Source organism: Haliaeetus albicilla, chromosome Z (assembly GCF_947461875.1).
Source record: "Haliaeetus albicilla chromosome Z, bHalAlb1.1, whole genome shotgun sequence".
NCBI classification, from domain to species: Eukaryota; Metazoa; Chordata; class Aves; order Accipitriformes; family Accipitridae; genus Haliaeetus; species Haliaeetus albicilla.
Window position 1 is genome coordinate 10,789,799 of NC_091516.1, and position 22,276 is coordinate 10,812,074.

The 22,276-nt window shown below is 40.5% G+C and overlaps 1 protein-coding gene across 2 annotated transcripts; it reads left to right on the forward strand.

Moving 5' to 3' along the window:
- Nucleotides 1-49: 49 nt before the first annotated feature.
- On the forward strand, nucleotides 50-21,404 carry PPWD1 (peptidylprolyl isomerase domain and WD repeat containing 1). 2 transcript variants are annotated; one of them, XR_011323336.1, is made up of 12 exons: nucleotides 50-226; nucleotides 1,285-1,387; nucleotides 2,115-2,215; nucleotides 4,089-4,209; nucleotides 6,746-7,193; nucleotides 7,773-7,963; nucleotides 8,456-8,645; nucleotides 10,039-10,220; nucleotides 19,151-19,232; nucleotides 19,800-19,982; nucleotides 20,666-20,827; nucleotides 21,035-21,185. XR_011323336.1 is itself a non-coding variant. In XM_069776990.1 (11 exons), the coding sequence occupies exons 1-11, from the start codon at nucleotides 52-54 to the stop codon at nucleotides 21,176-21,178; spliced, it is 1,920 nt and encodes a 639-aa protein (XP_069633091.1). In that variant the 5' UTR covers nucleotides 50-51; the 3' UTR covers nucleotides 21,179-21,404. The 2 variants fall into 2 exon arrangements, 1 of the variants encoding a protein (XP_069633091.1); XM_069776990.1 differs by lacking the exon at nucleotides 20,666-20,827 and having other exon boundaries at nucleotides 21,035-21,404.
- Nucleotides 21,405-22,276: the final 872 nt, after the last annotated feature.

The window sequence follows — 22,276 nt, forward strand, 5'->3', positions numbered from 1 at the left end:
AAGCGCCCGGCAACGAGACGTAGCGCGGGCGGGACGCGTCGCTGGGAAGTGATGTTCGGCAGCATGGCGTCGGCCGACTGGGAGCGTAAGCGAAAGCAGCTGGAGACGGCGGGCGGCCGTGAGGAGAAGGAGGTGGCGGCGGCGGCGGCAGCAGACGAGGAGGATGAGGAGGAGCGCTGGGTCGGGCCGCTGCCGGGGGAGGCCGCCCAGGCGAAGAAGAGGAGAGGTAACGGGGGGAGCGGTGGAGCCTTGGCCCGCCGGCCCCTTCTCTGGGGAGCGGCGCGGGAGGCGTCCGTCCGTCCGTGGCGCTGCCCCGGGCCGGCTCCGAAGCGGTGGGATCGCCTCCGGGCCGCAGGCCCCGCCGGGAGGGCGGCCGCCCTCGGGCGCTTCCCCGCGGCCGGGGCCGGGGCCGGGGCCGGCGGGCGGAATCCCGTTGCCTGAAGCGGCGTCCCGTACGTAAACTGACGGGGCTGTGGAGGCGTAGGCCGGGCACGCCGTGTTTCTTCTGCTCCTTCTCCCGGAGGAGGCCGGCCGGGAGGCCCCGCTTTGCGGCGCCCGCACGGCTGGAGCCGTGCCGCCCGCGGCGGCGGGGTCTGCGCCGGCATCGCTGCCCCGGGCCGCGGGAGCAGGAGCGGGAGCAGGAGCAGGAGCAGGCTGCGGGCCGTGCTTTGACACACGGCCTTTACGCCTCCGGCACCTCGCGGCGCTCTGGGTGTCGTCGTAACGTAAACGTGAGTTTGAGGGCGTTCAACAGATGCGGTTCCGTGACAGATGGCACCGCGCGGGTGTTAACGGTTAGGATGTAGAAGTCGGAGGCAAAAGTAGAAAATCAGATTATTTTAGGTGGCCCAGTTAAACAACGAACTAGGTAGGTGCTAGCACCGAGAATTTAAGCCACGGTACCTGCGTGGGACCTTGAATCTCTGAACAGCAATAGGGATGCATTTGGTTTTGGAAGAAAGTGAGGTGTGGGTGATCTGGTTTCTGGCAGTAACTTTAAAAAGTGTTGTGTTGAATTTTTTTCTATGCAGTCAGAGCCACGGTAACAGTTGCTTTAAAACGGGGCATCTTTATGGGTTATGGCAGAGTTTGGGTGGCTTTAGTCTGCCGCGAATCTCTGAGTACAAAGCCACACTGGAAACCTCCTTCATTAGGTTTGCACAAAATCCTAGTGTAGTCTTGACCAAAATGGGAGTAAACTATTCAAGCGTAAGGGAGAACAGAAGCTAGATGTACCTTTATGAGAAAAAAAAAGTTCCTGTTTTTTCTTTTTATTCTGTTTAGTTCTTGAATTTGAACACGTCTACCTTGAAAATCTACCGTGTGCTTCAATGTATGAACGCAGTTACATGCACAGAGATGTCATTACACATGTAGCATGTACTAAGTAAGTGTCTTTTTTTTTTTCTACTGTATCTCATTGTCAGAGATGTATTTTTGTATATGGTAGGAGGTTTCCACTGTAAAAGTTTAATAATGGAAAGTTACTGTGTCCAGAAAACTAAGTGCAAAGGAAAGAAGTGAGATAAAAATTGTTTAAATAGACTAAAAGAGGATCTTAAAATCCTTATTGCAATGTGCAATATATGCGGCGACTGAATTAAGTGCTCAAGCTATCTGTACAAGATTCCGTTTATTTCACTAAAGGATCAAACTTGTATATGTTTCAACAAAGAGCTAGAAAGAACTAACAGCATACAGCCAATACTGCTAACACAGGCGCGCCTATCTGGCTCAGCTGGGATGTTTGCCAGTCCTCAGAACAGTTAAAGACAAAAACATTCCATACACATACTCATGATTGTCTTCAGCCACATCTTCCCAGGCATACGCTGGGCCATCCTCCGACCTGACCTTGTAAAACTAGTTCTTCAAAGGCTTGGCACCTTGTAAAACTAGTTCTTCAAAGGCTTGGCAAACAGGCAGCACAACAAATTCTAACGGTTCACTCTTGAAAAAAAAAGCCAGGTGTTCTGAGCTGCTCCCACAATATATGTTTACAATTCATTCTCTGCACAGCGTTAATTACAGTGCAAATTACTTCCTGCTGTGAAAGAGCATAATGTGTGTATCTTTTTTTTTTTTTCTCTGTTATTTTTCTTTTGTAATTGTAGGACAGATTTTATTATAACAGCCAGTCACGATGGACATGTAAAATTCTGGAAAAAAATAGAAGAAGGGATTGAGTTTGTTAAACACTTCCGGAGTCACCTAGGTAAGAAGTTGCTTTTTCTTCTCTAAAGAACGTCGCTTTTTCCTCCCCTTTGCTCGTAGTTGTTTGAAGAGGGAGTGCAAATAAAGAGGAGAGGCGTTCTGGAATTCATTTACTGCAGTCAGGGATTGAATGACATCTGCCTGTCTTCCTTCATTCCCCTGTCCTGTTGCGTTTTGCTCCCAAACTGCAGGAGGGATAGGGTGAGAATAAAACGTAGGACTTCTCCTGCACAGATCCCCTGCATCCTTTGCATTGCCTTGTGCCCTACCTGTGGGGAGAACATCTAGGACATGAAGAAACTGTCTATTTAAAAATAAGTGAACAAGGTACATAAAATCCACAGAAGTTTAAAAAGATGTGACTTAACATAAGGTTACCTTCATCCCTTATGTCCTGGTTTCAGCTGGGATAGAGTTAATTTTCTTTCTAGTAGCTGGTATGGTGTTGTGTTTTGGGTTCAGTATGAGAAGAATGTTGGTAACACACTGATGTTTTCAGTTGTTGCCAAGTAGTGTTTATTCTAAGTCAAGGATTTTTCAGCTTCTCATGCCCAGCCAGCAAGAAGGCTGGGGGGGCAGAAGAAGTTGGGAGGGGACACAGCCAGGGCAGCTGACCCAAACTGGCCAAAGGGGTATTCCATCCCACATGATACCGTGTCCAGTGTATAAGCTGGGGGAGTTCGCCTGATGGGGATCACCACTTGGGAACTAACTGGGCATTGGCTGGCGAGTGGTGAGCAATTGCCCTGGGCATCACTCGTTTTGTATATTCTAGTCTTTTTATTAGTAGTATTGTCATTTTATTAATTTTATTATTACCATTATTGGCTTCTTCCTTTCTGTTCTATTAAACTATTCTTATCTCAACCCACGAGTTTTACTTGTCTTTTTCCCGATTCTTTCCCCAATCCCACTGGGTGGGGGGGAGTGGGTGAGCGGCTGCGTGGTGTTCAGTTACCGGCTGGGCTTAAACCACAACACCTTATCTTTTTCTTTTTTCCCCCTGCAGGATGGAAAAAAAAATGGTTATTTTCATCTAGAATTATTGCAGCTGTAGAGTAAATTCTACATCATTGTCATGATTATCAGCTGAATTGCAATTAAGAATTAATAATTTTAACCCAATTTTCTGAGTTAAATACACACAGCTCTTCTGTACTATGCTAAGCTTTAAATAGGCTGCACAGAAAACAAGGTTCTCATTGCTATTAGAAGTGATGATATGCCTGATGGGAAAAAAGCAGTTTGAGATGCAGATACATGTTACAATAAGAAAAATATGTAATAATAGATAGTAAAAGTACTGTTTCTTTTTAGAGTTAGAAAAAAATGTTATGGTGGGTTCTTTAGCTTCTCATTATATACAGAAACAAAATGTGAGAACAAAGCCTACCAAGAAAAAATAAGTATTGTGAAAAACTTATGGAAGGCTCAATTGCAGAGTAGTTTTGAGTATTATGTGTGTTAATAGCAGGACTGTAATAGACTATAGAGTTCTGCTTCTTTTTCTGTTTTGAGATGCAAGGTGAAGAGCACATAATTTTTCACCATATCATAATGTTGTTCTCAGGTTTTTTTAAATGAACACTTTAAATGAAAAGAATTGCAGTTATAATCTTTCATTTATGTATATGGTAAAGAGTTCATTGTCATGTACATGATGCTAACATCTGTGTTGTCTGATAAGACAAAGTGTTGTTTTGTGAGGATTATTTTTGTTTGTGTTTTTTTTTATTAGTCAGGTAGTTTATGTCAAAAAGGTGGAGAAGCAGCTGAGAAACAGGTTTAAACCTCTGTAGGTTTTTTCCTGTGGAATATTGAAAAGAAAGATGTCCCTTTCTTGTGTCTTGATAGCATGTTAACTTTTTTAATAGGTGTTATTGAGAGTATTGCTGTTAGTTCAGAGGGAGCGTTATTCTGTTCAGTTGGAGATGACAAAGCAATGAAGGTGTTTGATGTAGTCAACTTTGATATGATCAACATGCTGAAACTTGGGTAAGTTACTTAGTTCCTGAAAATGTTTGTTTGGGATTATAAATGGGAGTTATTTTGCTAAGAGGTAAGTCAATAATTTGGGGTTTTTGAGTCCGTCCGTGTCCCCCCCCCCAATCAGATGAAGCTGAGTAAGTTGCATTATCCAAAATGCATCCAGTGGCTGGGGACTGCCTGACTGAATAGAAAAACTTATGACTCTGTATGCACAGTACATGAGTGGAGTAGGTCTGTGCCTTTCCTCAGTGTCAAATATTATGCACAAAGATGTGATGTTTCTCAGAATACTTAGTTAGCTGTAAGTTTTTTCTGTTATTTAGCACTGAATTTAAAAATGATAGCCAACTAGTAGTTCCAGTAGAGAAGGAATTTGGCCTGTATATATTATCTTATTTATTGTCATAGGGATAGAAATTTCCTTCTTCTGTTAGAAAGAATGTTGTTGTTTTCCTTAGTCTTGCTGTTGTAGGATTTCTGTAGTTATACAGAATGTAGCTAAAGAATCTGGGAGAAATAGGAATGGATATTATTGGAATTATAACAATACCAGAGGAAAACAAGCCCCACACTGTTACAAGGGTAAATTTGGAGGGTTGGAGGATTATTGAATGCTGTACCAAGAATGGTAGAAATACTGATGTTTCCATAAGCCTTTTATAAACTACATAAGCCTTTATAAACTACAAAAAAAAAAAAAAAAAAAAAAAAAAAAAGCTTTTCAGAATGCCTATATAAAAGCTTATGTTATCTGCTTTGTTGATGGTAGTTTTAGTGTCATCCTCCAGATAATGTACTTAGCCTATAGGAATTGATTGTCTCTTGGCTGTCTGCTGTGGAAAAATTCCATTTAGCCTTAGTCTTTTGTTTTTGCTGGTCTTTTCTGCTTAGCAGCCCTGTATTGGTAAACTTGGTAAAATTACAGGATGAAAAAAAAATGAATTTAATATTAAGAAAAACTTAATTTGATGTCACAATAGAAGGTGCTTTTTTTCTGTTTGAGAATTCAGGGAAAACTGAGATAGAATTTAAATCTATTTTGCTTCAGGGATGCCCTGAGAATGCTACCTATAACATTTTCCTATAGTATGTTCCCTGATTTATCTTTAAAAAGATTTTTTTTTTTTCAACCTCAGTAATCAAGACCCCCCCTCTCCCCATATATTTTTTTAAGCGATAATTGGGTTTTACCTGAAGTGAACTCTTTAATGAAGAAGAGAACAGTATACAGCTGTAATATAAACAGCATCCTGAATAGCCTTTTAAAACTTAATGTTTGTTGCTATATCTTCTGCTTTACTGTTTGTTGAGCAGATAGTTTCTGTTGATGTGCCTGAGAATTTTTTCATGGCTGTTTGCTCAGGCTTGCAATGGTTAATGTAGAATCATAATTTCTGTGTGGTCTTTCCAGGTCACATTATCTTGTGTTGTCTGCTTTGATAGGTATATGCTGGTATATTGCAAGGTTGATTAACTTTGTCCCAAATTTTTCAGATCCTTTCGGTTGTACCTAATCTATATAGTGTGGCTATCTGCAAATCCCCATGCTTTATGCTTTCATCAGTGATCTGGAGAAGGGCAGCTATTTCTGCAGAAACTTTGGATAATGATTCATAGATCAATAGGACATCTTATTTATTTATTTATTTATTTATTTATTTATTTATGTTTTGATTCTTTTCTTTCTAGTGAACCTGAGACAAACTTCTGATTATGTTTCTCTTTATGAAAATCTTTACCAGGCATTGAAAATCCAAATTATTGGTGTCTGTCATTTGTCAGTCCTTCAGTGTCTGTTAGTTTGATTTGTGAAAGGTTACTAAACATGAGTTTCCTATGGAGACTGTGTAATTTCCTTGTGGTCTGTCATTTAGTTTCTGAATTCTGGTTCTTAAAGTCTTTGGTTACAGACTTTTTTTAAAAATAGGTGTATATTATTGACCATGTCTCTAGCTTGTTTTATTTGTAGAATATGTTTTTGGTAGTAGCAAATGGGTTCCTTCTTAAATGCATTCAGACCGCTTCTTGAATATACGGTGATTGTCTTAATTTTACTTACATCTCTTTGGGGGGGTGGTTGTTTGTTTGGCTTTTTTTTTGCAAGACTTAGTTGAACTTTTCTGTAAGTATATGACAAAGGTGCAGTTGTCTTCATTTCCACTGAAGCATTAATCACTTAACAGAAGGAAGAGAAATGCTGTTGAGTCATAGAAGTTGAGTAGTAGTCATTAATGCCACTGGTGCTATTGAGCTGGATTTCCATCGTTACTCTTCTTTTATACCCACCTTCTACCTTTGCTTTCTATTACAGTGTCTTTATAAAACAATATGGGGCTGAGCCATCCACTAAATTGTGTTGCTTGGAAAAGCTTGGTTATAACACTGTTGAATTTTAGTAAGACAGATATTAGCAAGACTAGTAAATAAAGTTCAAAATTTGCTTCTGATATTTGATTGCAAGTTTATAGCATAACTCTATTCTTATCTAAGTAACACCAGTCCTTATTTCTTTTTTCTTTTCTCCTTCTACTCTTTGTTGCAGCTACTACCCTGGCCAATGTGAATGGGTATATTGCCCTGGAGATGCCATATCTTCTGTTGCAACATCTGAGAAGAGCACGGGAAGAATATTCATATATGATGGACGAGGAAATAACCAGCCACTTCATGTTTTTGATAAACTCCATACATCCTCTCTTACTCAGATACGGCTGAACCCTGTCTACAAAGTAGTAGTGTCTTCTGACAAATCTGGAATGATTGAGTACTGGACTGGTACTCCTCATGAATATAAATTTCCCAAGAACGTGAACTGGGAGTATAAAACAGATACTGATCTATATGAATTTGCTAAATGCAAGGCTTACCCATCCAGTATAAGTTTTTCACCTGATGGCAAGAAAATGGCCACTCTTGGGTCTGACAGAAAAGTTAGAATTTTCCGTTTTCTGACGGGGAAGCTCATGAGAGTCTTTGATGAATCTCTGAGTGTAAGTTTGGTCTTGCTTCTCTTTTTTTGAGGCTTTTTCTCTACTTACTTGAATATATTTACCAGCACATGCACTTAAGTTATCATCTGTTTCTAAAGCTGAGCTTCATTGCTGTATTTTTCTTGCAGAAAAGGTTTTCAGTGTTCTCTTCCTTACCTCTTGGAATGCTTTACCTCAGAATTAATTCTGACTCATTTATGTTAGTTATGCAGTGAAACTGAGTTGTTGATCTTCATCTGTGTTTTCATACTGCTAGATTTCTTTTTACTAGAAAGCAATTATGGAAAATGCCCATTTGAAATAACATCAAAATAATGAATTAAATTTGTCATCTTCTAAGAACTTTGTTAGACAGCTACACACTTCCCTTTCTTTGCTTAAGCCTAGTACTACAACATGCCTATTGGGTCATTAAAATAAGGAGAGTGTTACTTGTATTTATTTTAATTCCTCAGTTAAGTTTGAGTGGAGTAGTCTCACTTGAGTTCTGTATTTTCTAAGCATGTGAATCAGTGTTTTGCTGGATCAAAAGTTTAAAATATTTTTATATAATAGATTTGTTTTTTCTTTTTTCTGTAGATGTTTACTGAACTTCAGCAGATGAGACAGCAACTACCAGACATGGAGTTTGGTCGACGTATGGCAGTTGAGCGTGAGCTGGAGAAAGTGGATGCAGTAAGATTAATTAATATAATTTTTGATGAAACTGGACACTTCGTTCTCTATGGAACAATGTTGGGCATTAAGGTCATAAATGTAGAGACTAACAGGTAGGTTCCAGCAACACACATTGAGATAAACATGTTTTTTCAAAATCTGTAGTCAGTCAAATTTACAGTGTATTTAAAACTTGATATGACTGTGGGGGTGTCTAATCTTTTGTTGTTGTTGTTGTTATTTGGGAGCCTTACATTAGATACTTCCATGCTTAGTAATGAGTTGTTGCAGTTTAAAGTTTAGGAAAATGAGGAGAAAATATGACAAGCATATTTGTATTAAAAGTGTGTAATCAGTTCATCTCTGCCTAACTGGATGTGTTAACACAAAGTAAATGTGGATCATGCAGTTGGGATTTTATTGCATAAGGAAGCTGACTAGTAAATTATGTAGCAAGTTTGAATAGAGAAGCATCATAAAAACAATTAGTAAATTATTTTGTGGGGGTTTGGGGATTTTGGTTTGAGTCTTGCAGTCAGAAAGGAGACATTCTCTGACTGTGAGCTGCTAACAGTAGTTACAGCTTTTTACATCTTGTACTTCAGGTGTATTCGTATATTGGGAAAACAAGAGAACATCAGAGTGATGCAACTAGCTTTGTTCCAAGGAGTAGCAAAGAAACATCGTGCTGCAATCACTATAGAGATGAAGGCATCTGAAAATCCTGTTCTCCAGAATATCCAGGCAGATCCAACAGTAATCTGCACAGCTTTTAAAAAAAATAGGTTTTACATGGTGTGTGTGGTTTCTGTTTAAATAACTTCAGTATTGTATTGATGTTTTCTCTGCATTATTTTTTATTTTTCTTCTTGCACCTTTCCAGTGCTTTTTGTCTTGGGTATTTGTGAACACAACTTTTCCAGAGGAGTCCCTTTGTGTTGGAACTATATTCTAGAATTTTTAGCTTGAACTAGCTATACATTGACTAGGAATGGCTTTGTAGTCTTCAATTTTTTTAATTTTTGTTGAAGCAGTTAAATAAACTTGGGTGGTTTTGGCTGTCTAAATTATAGTTCTGTGAGAAGGGTATATGCTTTTGTTCTAGCTGAAAAAAAAACTTAAATAAGAACATGTAAAAAGCCTAACCAGATCTTATACTGATAAAGAACCAATAATTAACTGTATAAAATATGTAATAAAACATAATTATATTCAGAGCAGCATCAGGACTCGGTAGCGCCAAGTACATTATGGGCAACTAACTAAGACAGGAGTCATCTTCCTGTTCACAATTTAGATTTTAGGTGAGGTGCAATGAATAAGCCAAACAGACAAGCAGTTCCGGAGTAGTTAGTAGTTGATCAGGGTTGTGATCACCACAGAGGTTATAGAGATTGGTCCATCTGTTTTGACTTGTGCTTGAATTTGATCATGTTTTCCATTGGAGCAAGATAGTATACTTTCTAAAGCTTGGTGTGGTTAGTGTGTAGTATATAATGGAATATACTACTCTGAACAATTTGACAAGTGAGGAGGAAAAGTTAGATGAAATCTGGAAACATTACTGAATGTTAGAGAAAACATGACTGTATGCGTGCAGAAAGATGAGTGATTGTCATTTGATATGTAAGTGTATTACTCAAGCGGATGCTTGTGTACTTGTGTATTTATTGTGTGTTTTCCTGTAAGTACTATAAAAATTAGACTTCTGAAATTTTGCCTGTTTTGAGGTAAGTTTGCTGTTTTTCTATAGTTTTATATTAACGAAGTATTCGAATAAGAGGTTTTAGTTCGACTTTGTAGTGAAACTGAAAGTTTTGTGATGAAACCTGCCAGTTTTGTCTGAATATAACAGAACACATTGATATTCTCCTCTCTTCTTTTGAAGAAAAGATTCTGAACTACTGTGGGCTTTCTGTTGAAAAGGGGAGGAAGTTTAGAGATAAGAGATTATGAAAAGTTACTTGGATTTGCATGCAGTTGTACTAGCATTTGTGACTGTGGAAATGCTGGTAATGCACAACACTGAAATGCAAGGACAGACTGTCTGTGAATTCCTACGTTTCAAATCTATGTGGTTGTTTAGCAGGTTGAATAATCGCATTGATATCTTGGGTGCAGAGCAGTGTGTAAGATAAGGGAGAAAAAGAAAATCAAACAGTTAACCTTCTGTTCTTTTGTTCTTCAGTTTACTAAACGTGAACCAGAAGATACCAAGAGTGCGGATTCCGACAGAGATGTATTTAATGAGAAACCTTCTAAAGAAGAGGTCATGGCAGCCACTCAGGCAGAAGGTCCCAAAAGAGTTTCAGACAGTGCCATCGTCCACACAAGCATGGGAGATATTCACGTCAAGCTTTTTCCTGTTGAGTATGTATTCAGTAGTTTTTTCTGTAACTTTGTTTTTCCTTCCTTCTGTGCTTTTTGGTGGCAGTCTCCAAGACTGACATTTCAAGCTGGGTATAATCCTTTTCTTCCCCTTTTTCTACTGTCCTTGTTTCCTGACAGTTTCTTAATACATCAAGCTAGGAATGTGGCTCTTGACTAACACAAATAAAGTAGGTAAAACCAGGTCTAAATAACAGTTGGGGGCACTGTTGTTTTTTTCGTGATTTCTGCTTTTATTTAATTATTGGTTCAGGGGGTATATTCCTTAACTTTTGTTCTTTCTCTAAACCACAGATGTGAATAGGTCATGATGCCCTTCTGTGTAAGCTACATATTATTGTAAGGCAGTGCTGTTTGATTCTGTCTTGAAAAACAAGGCAGCAGTAGATTTGGTAGGAGGTCTGTATAAGCCAGAGGAATAGTGGTTTGCAACTTCCAAGTGTGGCCATTGTACTACATTTTATGTTATTGCAGCTCCTTCAAGAGCAACATAAAATTTATACTAGCATATAATATTAGTGCTGTGTATATCCAAAACCAGGCATATAACTGAAAAAGAGTTTTATGCATGACAGTTGCTGAAGTTATTGTGTCACCATATCTCCTTTGTGATGCTAATATAAGCAAAGATTTTGTTATGAAACAGTAAATTTATATAATATATTATGTTACTGTACATTGAAACTTAAACCATTTAAGCATAGTCCATATTTCTCCAAAAACAAATTCATGTTTTTTCATAAGCACAGGTAAGGCCACACAACCTCAGTTCTGCTCTGTAGGGCTGCTAGTCTTTTACTGCTCTCTTCGCCAGTGTCTCCTTGCATCACACCCTAGTTGCTGGAACTCATAATTCTAGCATATAGGTTGTAGTAATGCTACAGCCCTAGCCAGTGACTGACAGGCAAAGCTACATTATTTCTGACTTTTTTTTTTTTAATTCACATGCCCATGTGTCACTATATTTGCATGCATAGTATTGCTAGGTGCTTCACTGCAATGTTTTGTATGCAATTTTAAATAAAATACAGTATTATCAGGCGTGGTTATTGTTAGGTTTGTCCTTTCTTGTTCCAGTATTTCCTCTCAGCTGAGATTTAAATTTAAAATCTCATTAAGATGAACGTGATTAAAAATTCAAAGAAGAGCGTATAGGATGTAGCTTTGTATGCCCTTTAAATATTTGGCCATGTGCTTGTGGAATAAAGTTGTGAATGACTGTGTACCGCTCAGCAGGAACTGGGACTATAATCTTGTCTGTTCCATTAGTTATGCCATTGGCACTCTGTTTCATGAGATGATCTGGAGTATCACTAAGCCCAAGCTCGTGTTCCTTATCACAGCTAAAGTAACTCTACAGCTATGGACTCAACTTCACTGTTTTCTTCTTTGCTGGGAAAATACGTGTGACTGCGTAAGCCTGTCAGTGTAGATCTGCCCTGGTGTCATGACCCGGACTGGACAGACCAGGGAGTCGTGTTGAATTCTAAACTTCCTTGGGCTAAATTAAGGTGAAATGACACCAAATGATCAGTTGAGCATTTTATTTATGATGGAAGCAAACTGAATTTGGGACGCATAACAGCAGGTGGTGTGGTTTTTCACAACAGGAATTGGCAGGGAACTACCTCAGTAACCTGTGTAACCCGTGGTGACCTTATACATCAGTTCAGGGAATAAGGAGATCCCTCCCCTTGGGTCAGGAGGTTCAGAGCAGACTGTAGGGTTTAGGGATTATTCCGTGTGGGGCCCGGATGATAGAACACCAATATGATGATTAAAGTCGTCCCTTTATTGAGCTTAGCCGATCATTTTTATACAATTCTCTAAGTTGTTTAGAAGCTTTGATTGGCTGCTGCATGCAAGCATTTGGTGTCCACGCGCAGAAGCATAAGCGGCGATTGGTTACATCGATACTGTCCACGCGCACAAGCATAAGATAGTTATACTCACTTTGTACACGCGCATAAACACGGGACATAATTGGCTGTGTTAATTAGAGCATGCAAGACTTTGTCTTAGTCCAACTGGTCGAGGTAAGCCCCTGAATTGACGTTGTTTGTGCCAAATTCCCTTTATCGTGGAATGTGCACCTGTGTTTTTCTAACTGGGATCTTTCTTTTTCTGTCTTCTTGTTTATCCTGTTCAAGGCCTTCTAAAGGTGTCTGGAATGCTTTTGCGACCCTGAGCTACTTTTAGGCCCAATAACTAAATTCCATATAATTGAACCCTACATCTCCCCCCCCCCCCCCCCCTTTTTTTTTTTGTTTCAATTAACACAGCCTTACTTGATCTATCAATTAATTTTTAAACACATTGCAACATACAAGGATGGACCAGCTGTACATTCTTGTGCCGTCTTGCTCCGCAAACTCAGCCCAGCAATCAGTAGGTGTCAGCTTTATGTGGGCGTCCCCACGGAGGCAACAATGGCCTTGCCGTACACCAGCCCGATGCTCTTCGGAAAATCCCGGTATTTATACATTTGCAGAGGAACGGGTTTCAGCACACGTGGCCAGCAGGTGCCAAAATCTGCCTCAGTTGCAACCTATGACACATGCACTCGCTGGCCAGGCGCGCTGCATGAGTCATAGCCATCCTGTCTATTGGTTCATGGGCTTTGTGATGTGGTTGCAATGCACAGAGAATCTTGACCTGTTATGTTCGCCAAGGTGACCTACACGTTAGTTTTTGGCTGAGGTGGTATTCATATTGCCGCACCATCTATGATGCTCCAGATGATGATGGTCGTACAAATCGAACAGAAGTCCATTGTGGGCCTGCACCTGTGAAAACACAAGCATAATCTCGCCCCCAGGTTATTAATGAAAATGGACCTTCCCATCACCCTGTTTCTAGATTCTTAACTAAGACCATGACCTTACCTCTAATTTTGGCTTTAGCTAACTTTTCTTGTGAAGAGAGATTCCGCGCCCCCCCGCGCCCTCTTTTTTTTTTTTTTGGATAATTAAATGACTACATATCAGGGTATCTTAAGACTACTTCCACACTCGGCTCTTATGAGTAATGTTTCACCAGATGCTGATCAACATTAAATCATATATATTTGCTATAATAACTCTAAGCTGCTTATTCTCTATACGATTAGTTACAGGTTAGTAGGTTAGTTGGTTAGTTAAATTTCTATTACAATGGTTACACACAAACTTTTTTTTTCTTTTTTTTTCTTTTTTCTTTTTTTTTTTTTTTTTTGATGATTAACTATCCTTTCTACCCACTCGCACTAAGCTACATATCCAAAGCCGGTATCGTACTCCATGTTTTTCACACGCATTCTTAATTTCCGCATTAACTGCCGGTCTCTGTCGTGATCTGTCTAGTCGGTCTATCTACGGCTTCAGGACCTGCTGAAGTCTCCACTGCCTCTTGTTCTCGATCTTCTGAGTTGTTTGTGACATCTGGTTGCTCAATCCATGGCTTGACCCATTTTGCCAGTATCCAATGGGGTTGTTCATTACCTGTGGAAACACAAGCATACCCTCTTCTCCACGTAAATAATTTGCAAGGTCCCTGCCATTGCTGTAAAACTGGAATAACTTCAGATTTCCAGGATCCACCCTGAAGATATACAAATCCCGCTTTACCCGTTCTGCTGCTAGCATCAGTAAAAACAGTAATGGCCTCCAGCGGCTTTTCGCTGCAAATAGAGCGTGGTTCCGTTGTTAACATTGTTTTAAATAATGGGTGAGGGGGGTAGTGATTATCCACTTCCCCCTTGAAGTCCAGCAGAGCTACTGCAAGACAGCCATTTTTCATCATGGCATTATTCACAATATCAAGTGACATAGGTAAAATAATTTTGTCCATTTGCCTCCCTGAAATTTGTATCGCCCTTACCCCTGCTTTTTGAATGCGCATTCCCAGAGCTTCAGTTCTAGTGACTACCATTTTTAACATGCTAGCAGGCAAGAATATCCATTCTAGTATTACCAATGGGTTTTGTTTCTGTCGCTCATCCCACTGACCCAAAATTCCCGCAACTTCCTTATCTGAGTTATATACATATAAATTTATAGGCAAATCAGGGACGTATCTGCCAGACACGGATGATGTGATTTTTTGCTCAATTGCTGTCAAGGCTTGCTGCCCCGATGCACTTAGTTGTCTTGTAGAAGTTAAGCTATCGCTGCCCCGCAATAAATCCAGCAGCGGTTGTAAGGCCGTATTCATAATACCACAATAAGGCCGAATCCACTGTAGGTCTCCAACAAGTTTTTGTACAACATGTATATTTCATATGTCTTTGTGTAGCACAGCTTTTGTGGACAAACACAGGCTTCCGCAACTTGCAAACCCGGATATAGTGTTAATGGCATTCCATCTTTTTTAAACCTTGATCGACAGTCGCTGGCTTTGTGTCCGAACTTGTCACACTTGTTACAGACCCCAGGAAAGTTTGACTGACTGCTGTTAGTTAGTGCTCGCACAGATCGAGGCTGCGTGGCTATGCGTTGGGGGCATGCACGTCTCAAATGCCCCGCTTGACCACACCGATAACACGCTAAGGGGTCTTTGTGTGGGCTGCAGTCTCCTTTTCCCTGTTGCACTATCAGTCGTGATGCTACCGCAAGTGCTGCAGCGTGAGCTTCAGCATGTGTTTTAACTTTCTCTTGTTCCTGTATCAGAGGTAAGCGATTACAAGCCTCTATGATATCCGCTAATGTAGCTGTACATGGAAGCGACGCAATGATTTGTCTGCATTTTGCATTCGCATTTTGAATAGCTAAGTCCTTTCCGACCGCAGCTTTCGCTTCGGGCGTTAAGGTGGGCGACGCATCGACAGCAGTTTTTAGACAGTCAAGGAATTTCATGTACGGCTCCTCTTCCCCTTGTATGATTTGAGAATATGGTGGGACCGGTTTACCCACTTGCGGCACCTCTGAAATAGCTTCCAGAGCTAGTTGTTGTGCCAATTGTAAAGTCTCTGGTCTTAATGCAGCCTGAAAGGGACCAGTAGCAAACTGTCCCGTGCCAAGTAACATATCAACACTGACAGATGCAAGTGGATTTTGTGCCCCAGCATCTAAATTTCTCACCTGGGTTTCTTCTGCTTTCTGTCTCCACCGATCATGAAACAACAACCTCTGAGTTGGTTCAAAGAACATTTCCACCAAAACCTTTATATCTGCTGGCACTAAGGTTTGTGCCTTAAAAAATTGTTGTATCATTTGCTGTACATACTTATTGTCTATTCCATATTGCATAATGGCTTTTTGCAGTTCTCGACTTGTTTTCCAGTCCAGAGGTGCCCATTGTCGCTTTCCTCCTGGTTCAGTGAACACGGGAAATGATCCGATAGTAGATGGCAGTATTATTCCTTCTATAGTGGCTTGCTCAATAATTCCGTGCCAATGTTGTCCCGGCGAAAAAGACAGATCGCTGGGTGGTGGTGGGGGGGGTCCTGCCTGGGCTGGTTCCGTGTTTTGTAAGGGCGGTCTGTTAGCCATCGAATTCCTTTGTATCCTGGTATCTCCATTTAGACCCTTTTCCCTCATCGGGCATTAATTCCCCCTTTTGTACACACAGGTTAATCAGTTCTTGCATTTTATCCTTGGGGGATTTTTCTTCCCCATTGCCCACCACTTTAGCAAAAGAATCCATACTTTCTATGATTGCATTTGCTGCTTTTTCATATGCATTTTTCGTCAACGGCTGTCCACATTTATCGCCATCTCTTTTCCGCATTTCCTCCAGCAATTCTAACATTTTCTCTTTTTGCTCTATTATTAGAGTAGCCAAGTCCTCATTTGCATTATTTGAATCAGGGTATATGCTAGGTCTAATTTGTTCATGTTGAACAGTGGTATCTGGGGGCTGTTTTCTCGTAGATGGATTTTTACTCACTCCCTGATTCTGTAGGGTTAGGGAGGCTTGGGAACTGTCAGATGGCTGATTAATATCGGCAGTCCCAGGGAGTGGAACAGAAGTCAAGGGCACAGGAGCAGGCGGACAAGCTCCAAAAAGTCTCTCTCACTGCATTATGTTTTTCTCCCCACTTTTCCCTTTCACTTGCGGTTGGAGAGAGAGAGCAGCAAAAGCAGACGCAGACGCTTTACGATCTGCTTTCATTTCTTGCAGAGTTGTCTTAATCAATTTCCATAAAGTTGCAAGACCTTTAACTTCTTTAGACCTGTCACTAATTTCATCCCATAGGGAAGTTCCAATAGCTTTCCACGTACTAAGTTCAAAAGCTGTACCCACACTAATTAAAAGGTTTCTGTCCTTTTTAATATCTGTCTCTGTTTTTTCAACCAGCCTCATAAATATCTTTCCAGCTGCCTTTTCTTTTGCAGATGCTGCGATACCCATGCCGCCCTTTTTACCAACGTAAGCTTGCGATTTTACCTGCCTCTCTCGAGCAGTCCTGCCTCTCTCGAGCAGTCCGGCGCTTTCTTTCAAGCCACCGTAATCTGCAGCAATTCCCCCGCCTTTTCAGTAGCGTTGCCTCTTGTTCCTCTTCAGATCACGTCAGAGGTCGCCAAATGTAGGGTTTAGGGATTATTCCATGTGGGGCCCGGACGATAGAACACCAGTATGATGATTAAAGTCGTCCCTTTATTGAGCTTAGCCGATCATTTTTATACAATTCTCTAAGTTGTTTAGAAGCTTTGATTGGCTGCTGCATGCAAGCATTTGGTGTCCACGCGCAGAAGCATAAGCAGCGATTGGTTACATAGATACTGTCCACGCGCACAAGCATAAGATAAAGTTAGTTATACTCACTTTGTACACGTGCATAAACACGGGACATAATTGGCTGTGTTAATTAGAGCATGCAAGACTTTGTCTTAGTCCAATTGGTCGAGATAAGCCCCTGAATTGACGTTGTTTGTGCCAAATTCCCTTTATCGTGGAATGTGCACCTGTGTTTTTCTAACTGGGATCTTTCTTCTTCTGTCTTCTTGTTTATCCTGTTCAAGGCCTTCTAAAGGTGTCTGGAATGCTTTTGCGACCCTGAGCTACTTTTAGGCCCAATAACTAAATTCCATATAATTGAACCCTACAGCAGACCCCCTTGCTTTCCAGACTCCTCCTCAGAGAAAAGCCCAGGGGTGGCTGGGTCCATTCCTAGTCCCAGACTTGGTCAACGGTTTATGTCGGAAGGGATGAGGTGTAGGGATTGTGGAAAAGGAAAGAGAAAGGAAGAACAAGACAGGAGGAGAAAAAGGAAGAGAGAAGGATTTCACTGGCCCTGGATCCAGTGTTGGTCTAGTGAGATGAGGGGTCCAGTTCCAGTGGGCTTGCACACATGGGCTTCAGTTTGTGTCCTTTCATCATCTTTTCCCCTCCTTTGGGCAGGCACCCGAACTCATCAGGCCAGTTAGGTGGGTGTCATGATCAGTTTGTGAGCCTTTGGCTTGGGGGTCGCCTGGGGAGCAACCTCCCCCTCCCTGCAGACATGATCTTTTGCCATGCATGGTGAGATGTTCTGCTCAGCATACCCAAAACAGCATTATCAGAACAGGGAGCTGTGCACCCGCTGGCACGCCCTCCCCCTCCTGTTGCTGCTGTCCGGCGCTGATCGGCTTCTTTTCACCTGTGGCTCCTTGCTATGCAGTTTTCCACTATGCAGAGTTAGTCCCTAAGCAGAACTTGCACCACCACAATGTTTGAGACATTAACTCTTTCAGTCTCTCACACCTAGTTACTAACCCATTTTATAAAACTAGTGGAAGAGCTATTGCAAAGAATTTTCACTCTGGTAGCAAATCACTCAGAAGTAAAAAAAAAAATCAAGTCACAAAGGTGAAGGGGTTGTTTGTTTGGTTTTTTTCTGCCTTTTTATTCCATCAACAGGAATATTCCACCTCTTTACCCTGCTTCCAAGCAAGGTTTGTGAGTAGTTTCAGAGGAGGATAGCTGACTTTGCTGACTGCAAGTTCTATAATATTAAAACATCATGTTTTCAGATTGTACTTCTTGTATGGAACATTGGACATCTTACATATATAGCTTAATAGAATTATAGAGATAAAAGAGTGAACAAGTTTCTGCTTATGGAGTATACACTCCTTAATTGATTGTGTAAATAAACTGTGTAAGTAGAGAGCTGGGGAAAGAACATCTAATCAGTGGTGCCTTGAACTAGGCTTTGAGGAAATAGATTTGGTTCCTGACTGTCATGGTGTAAGGCCAGCCAGCAACTAAGCACCCCACAGCCGCTTGCTCTCTCCCTTTGTAGAGGGATGGGGGAGAGAATCAGAAAAGTAAAAGTGAGAACATTCATGGGCTGTGTAAAGACTGTTTAATAGGTAAAGCAAAATCCACGCATGCAGGCAAAGCAAAATAAGGAATTCACTTACTGCTTCCCATGGGCAGGCAGGTGTTCAGTCATCTCCAGGAAAGCAGGGCTCCATCACACATAACAGTTGCTTGGGAAGACAAACACCATCACTCCAAACATCCTCCCCCTTCCTCCTTCTTCTCCCAACTTTATATTGCTGAGCAATGGTGTGATATGGTCTGGAATATCCCTTTGGTCAGTTGTGGTCAGCTGTCCCAGCTGTGTCCCCTCCCAACTTCTTGTGCCCCCCCAGCCTCCTCGCTGGTGGGATGGGGTGAGAAGCAGAAGAGGCCTGGGCTCTGTGTAAGCACTGCTCAGCAATAACTAAAACAAACATCCCTGTGTTATCAACTCTGCTGCTGCCTTCCGGTGTAATTGTGCAACTTTGTACTCCTCTCATGTTTGTTTGGGGTTTTTTTTGCTCCAAGCACTGGGTTTGAAGAGGTGGGGATTTGTTTTCTTCCTTATTTGATGAAAGCCTTTTCTACAGTGTGCTGAAACACTGTTCAATACAACAGGATCTTAGTCTCAGTGGAAATCTGTATGGCTTTGCCCACATACAATTGAATATTTATTGTAGCCTGTATTTTCTGTTACATGATTTTAGGTGCCCCAAAACAGTGGAAAACTTCTGTGTGCACAGCAGAAATGGTTATTACAATGGACACATATTTCACCGTATCATCAAGGTAACTTGTAAAATTTTTTTGTTGGTGGTGGTTTAGATAATGTACCTTTGTGGTCAGTCCTCTCTGTTAAGCCTTTTATTTCCCTTTTGCACAAATGATTTCTGGAATCGCTTCAGACTTCCCTGTAAAGTCTGAAAAACTCTGAGGTTCTAAACAGCTTTATCACTTACTGGAGTGCTGCAACTGACAAGGTGGAAGAAATCTGAAAATTGAGAGAAAGATCAATTGTGGAATCCTGATTGAATTAAGATTTTGTTTAATGTCAAAAGGCTTTTCTTGTAAGGCTTCTTATTTCTGTTGCACCAGAATCAAGCTGATACAGCCTAAGTGTTTGCAAAAGGTACAGAGAGTCAGGTTTCTGTCCTCCACTAGCAGGAACAGTGAGTAAGCTTGTTTTATTTCACAAGTACTCAATTATGACTTAAAGAAGCCCTGAATGCTTTGTACCTTATCCAAAGCATCTTAACACTTTTTGTTGAAAGGTTTGAAGTAAGTTGGAAAAAAAAAAGTCACCTAGCATAAAACATGTTCTATGCAATGATGTAATAACATTTAATTTCTACGCAGGGTTTCATGATTCAAACTGGTGACCCAACTGGTACAGGAATGGGAGGTGAAAGTATTTGGGGAGGAGAATTTGAAGATGAGTTTCATTCAACTTTACGACATGACAGACCATACACACTCAGCATGGCGAATGCAGGACCAAATACCAACGGATCCCAGTTTTTTATAACAGTAGTGCCAACTGTAAGTAATATTAAAAGCTCAGTTTAAGGCCTGGGATGCTAATTAGATAGTAAAAATGTATTTCTTCTGATGGAAAAAGGAACACACTAGTACTATCTAAATAATATTTTCCTGTTATTTTGCAAATAAATGTTGCACAAAACAACATATACTGTGTAGGCTTCACAGAAGCCGTCCTTTAAGAAATAGAAAAGTATTTTTGTCAGTTGTGATCAAGAGGCCTTTTGCCTTTAACTGGAGTAAGGGCAATGTCAAATTCTTAGTAAATCAGACATGTTTGCAATTGTGTATTACTAGAGTATTTTATATTAATGTACTGGTTTAAACTTGATGGAAATCTAGCTATTGCTTAGATTATTTGAAGTTTTTTGATATGGTGCTAGGATGACTCCTTAATATTGCCTAATTACAGCTATACAAAGAAGCCATTATTCAGGTTTGAAGATTTCCTTTGATCTGTGTACAATTTTGGAGCCAACAAAGAAGTTTTGGTATGCGAATCTAACAGATGCAAAACAAATCCTTAAACATAACACTTATAGAAATTGCATTCTTATAGCACTTATTTCAAAATCATGTGTCTTTTTAAAAAGCACCCATCTACCACAATTTTGAGGCTTATTAAGTTATATCAGGGCCTATATTCAGATTGCTAATTGGGCATACTGTATGTGTGAACTCAGTAGTATTCTGGACTGGCACTTAGAATTCAGCTGTGAAAATACCATGAAAGAGAGACTGAAACAGCATTTCTGTGAACTGAGAATACATGTCAAAATTAACTATGAAATGCTACTGCATTGCTAGAACTTGACCTCTAGTACTTTAAGAAAACAATTGAAAAGGTGAGTTTAAATGCATATGTATTAGCTGCACTTTAATATTTACTTACATGCTAATATTTACATGATGTTAAGTTTCATAGTCTGAACACAAAAAATGTATCCATGTTCACTTATTCTAGGTCAGTATCTTTCTGGTTTGGTACCTAACCTACATGCTGCTTTCTATTTTAATATTGTTTTTGTTTCTCCTCCTGTGCCCTTAAACAGCCGTGGCTAGACAACAAGCACAGTGTGTTCGGACGGGTGACTAAAGGAATGGAGGTTGTTCAGAGAATCTCAAATGTAAAAGTCAATCCCAAAACCGACAAACCCTATGAGGATATCAGCATCATCAATATCACTGTGAAGTAAGCCAGGAGTTGAAGGTTCCAGCTTAAGCAGAAAAAACTTGGCATGGTGGGACCCAAAAAGGGACCTAGAAAGAACAGAAACATTTTTGGTAATTCCTAGATGTTAAGGAGTGCCAGGACAGAGCCATCACCAGTTCTACTATTTTTAATGTACCTAAAGTGCCGCAAGTCTGTATTACTGGTAACTTTGTATTTCAAAGTAAAAACATCTGTATGTTTCTTACAAAGTCTATTGTTTTTCTTGTTTCTCCTCTATGCAAAACTGAAGACAAAAACCCACATGATAATGTTTATAAAATAGGATCAGGGTATAGTTTCTAACTTTGCCGTGTTTATTTTCACCTTTCACATCTAATTCTTTTCACAGTACTGAAATGTTTGACAGAGGAAAAGGTCCTCTGAGTAAGATCTTCAATCATAAATATGTTCATCAAAACTTAGATTAAGTTATGATACTGTTTGCTATGACAACGTATGTTAATCTACCTCTGTCCTTTGAAAAATGGTTCTGTGTGTGTCTTCTGTGTCCAAGAGCAATGATCAGCTCTTGGAATGCCAGTGTGTAAGGTCCTGTGCAACTTGTTTGGCATAGCCAATAATGTTTTTTTTCTTTCAATGTTTGCTTTCCCATTATTTTAGCCTAGGGAGTCTGTTTCTGGCTTCATTTGTACCCAAAGTCCTAAAACCAGTACTGTCTCTACTGAAATACTTAGTTTAAATTAATGATGGCATCATCTCAACTGAGCCTATGTCAGGTGTTTCTGATGCGGTCCTCGATGAAAGCTCGGACAACTTCTCAAGCTGTTGTGAATCTGGGGTGTTGTGGTTTAAACCCAGCCAGTAACAAACCACCACACAGCCACTTGCTCTCTCCTCCCCCTGCCGCAGCCCCAGTGGGCTGAGGAGGAGAAAATACATAGAAAAGCTTGTGGGTTGAGGTCAAGGATAGGGCGGGATCACTCACCACTTATGGTCACAGGCAAAAGACAGGCTCAACTTGGGGAAAAAAACAAAACCAATATAATTTACTACCAATCAAATCCAAACAAGGATAATGAGAAGTAAAACCAAATCTTTAAAACACCTTCCCCCCCAATCC

Coding starts and splice junctions, on each gene's coding strand:
- PPWD1 (XM_069776990.1), top strand. CDS start 52: ATGTTCGGCAGCATGGCGTCGGCCGACTGGGAGCGTAAGCGAAAGCAG. Junction 1,388..2,114: donor ACACATGTAGCATGTACTAA/GTAAGTGTCTTT, acceptor TTGTAATTGTAG/GACAGATTTTATTATAACAG. Junction 2,216..4,088: donor ACACTTCCGGAGTCACCTAG/GTAAGAAGTTGC, acceptor CTTTTTTAATAG/GTGTTATTGAGAGTATTGCT.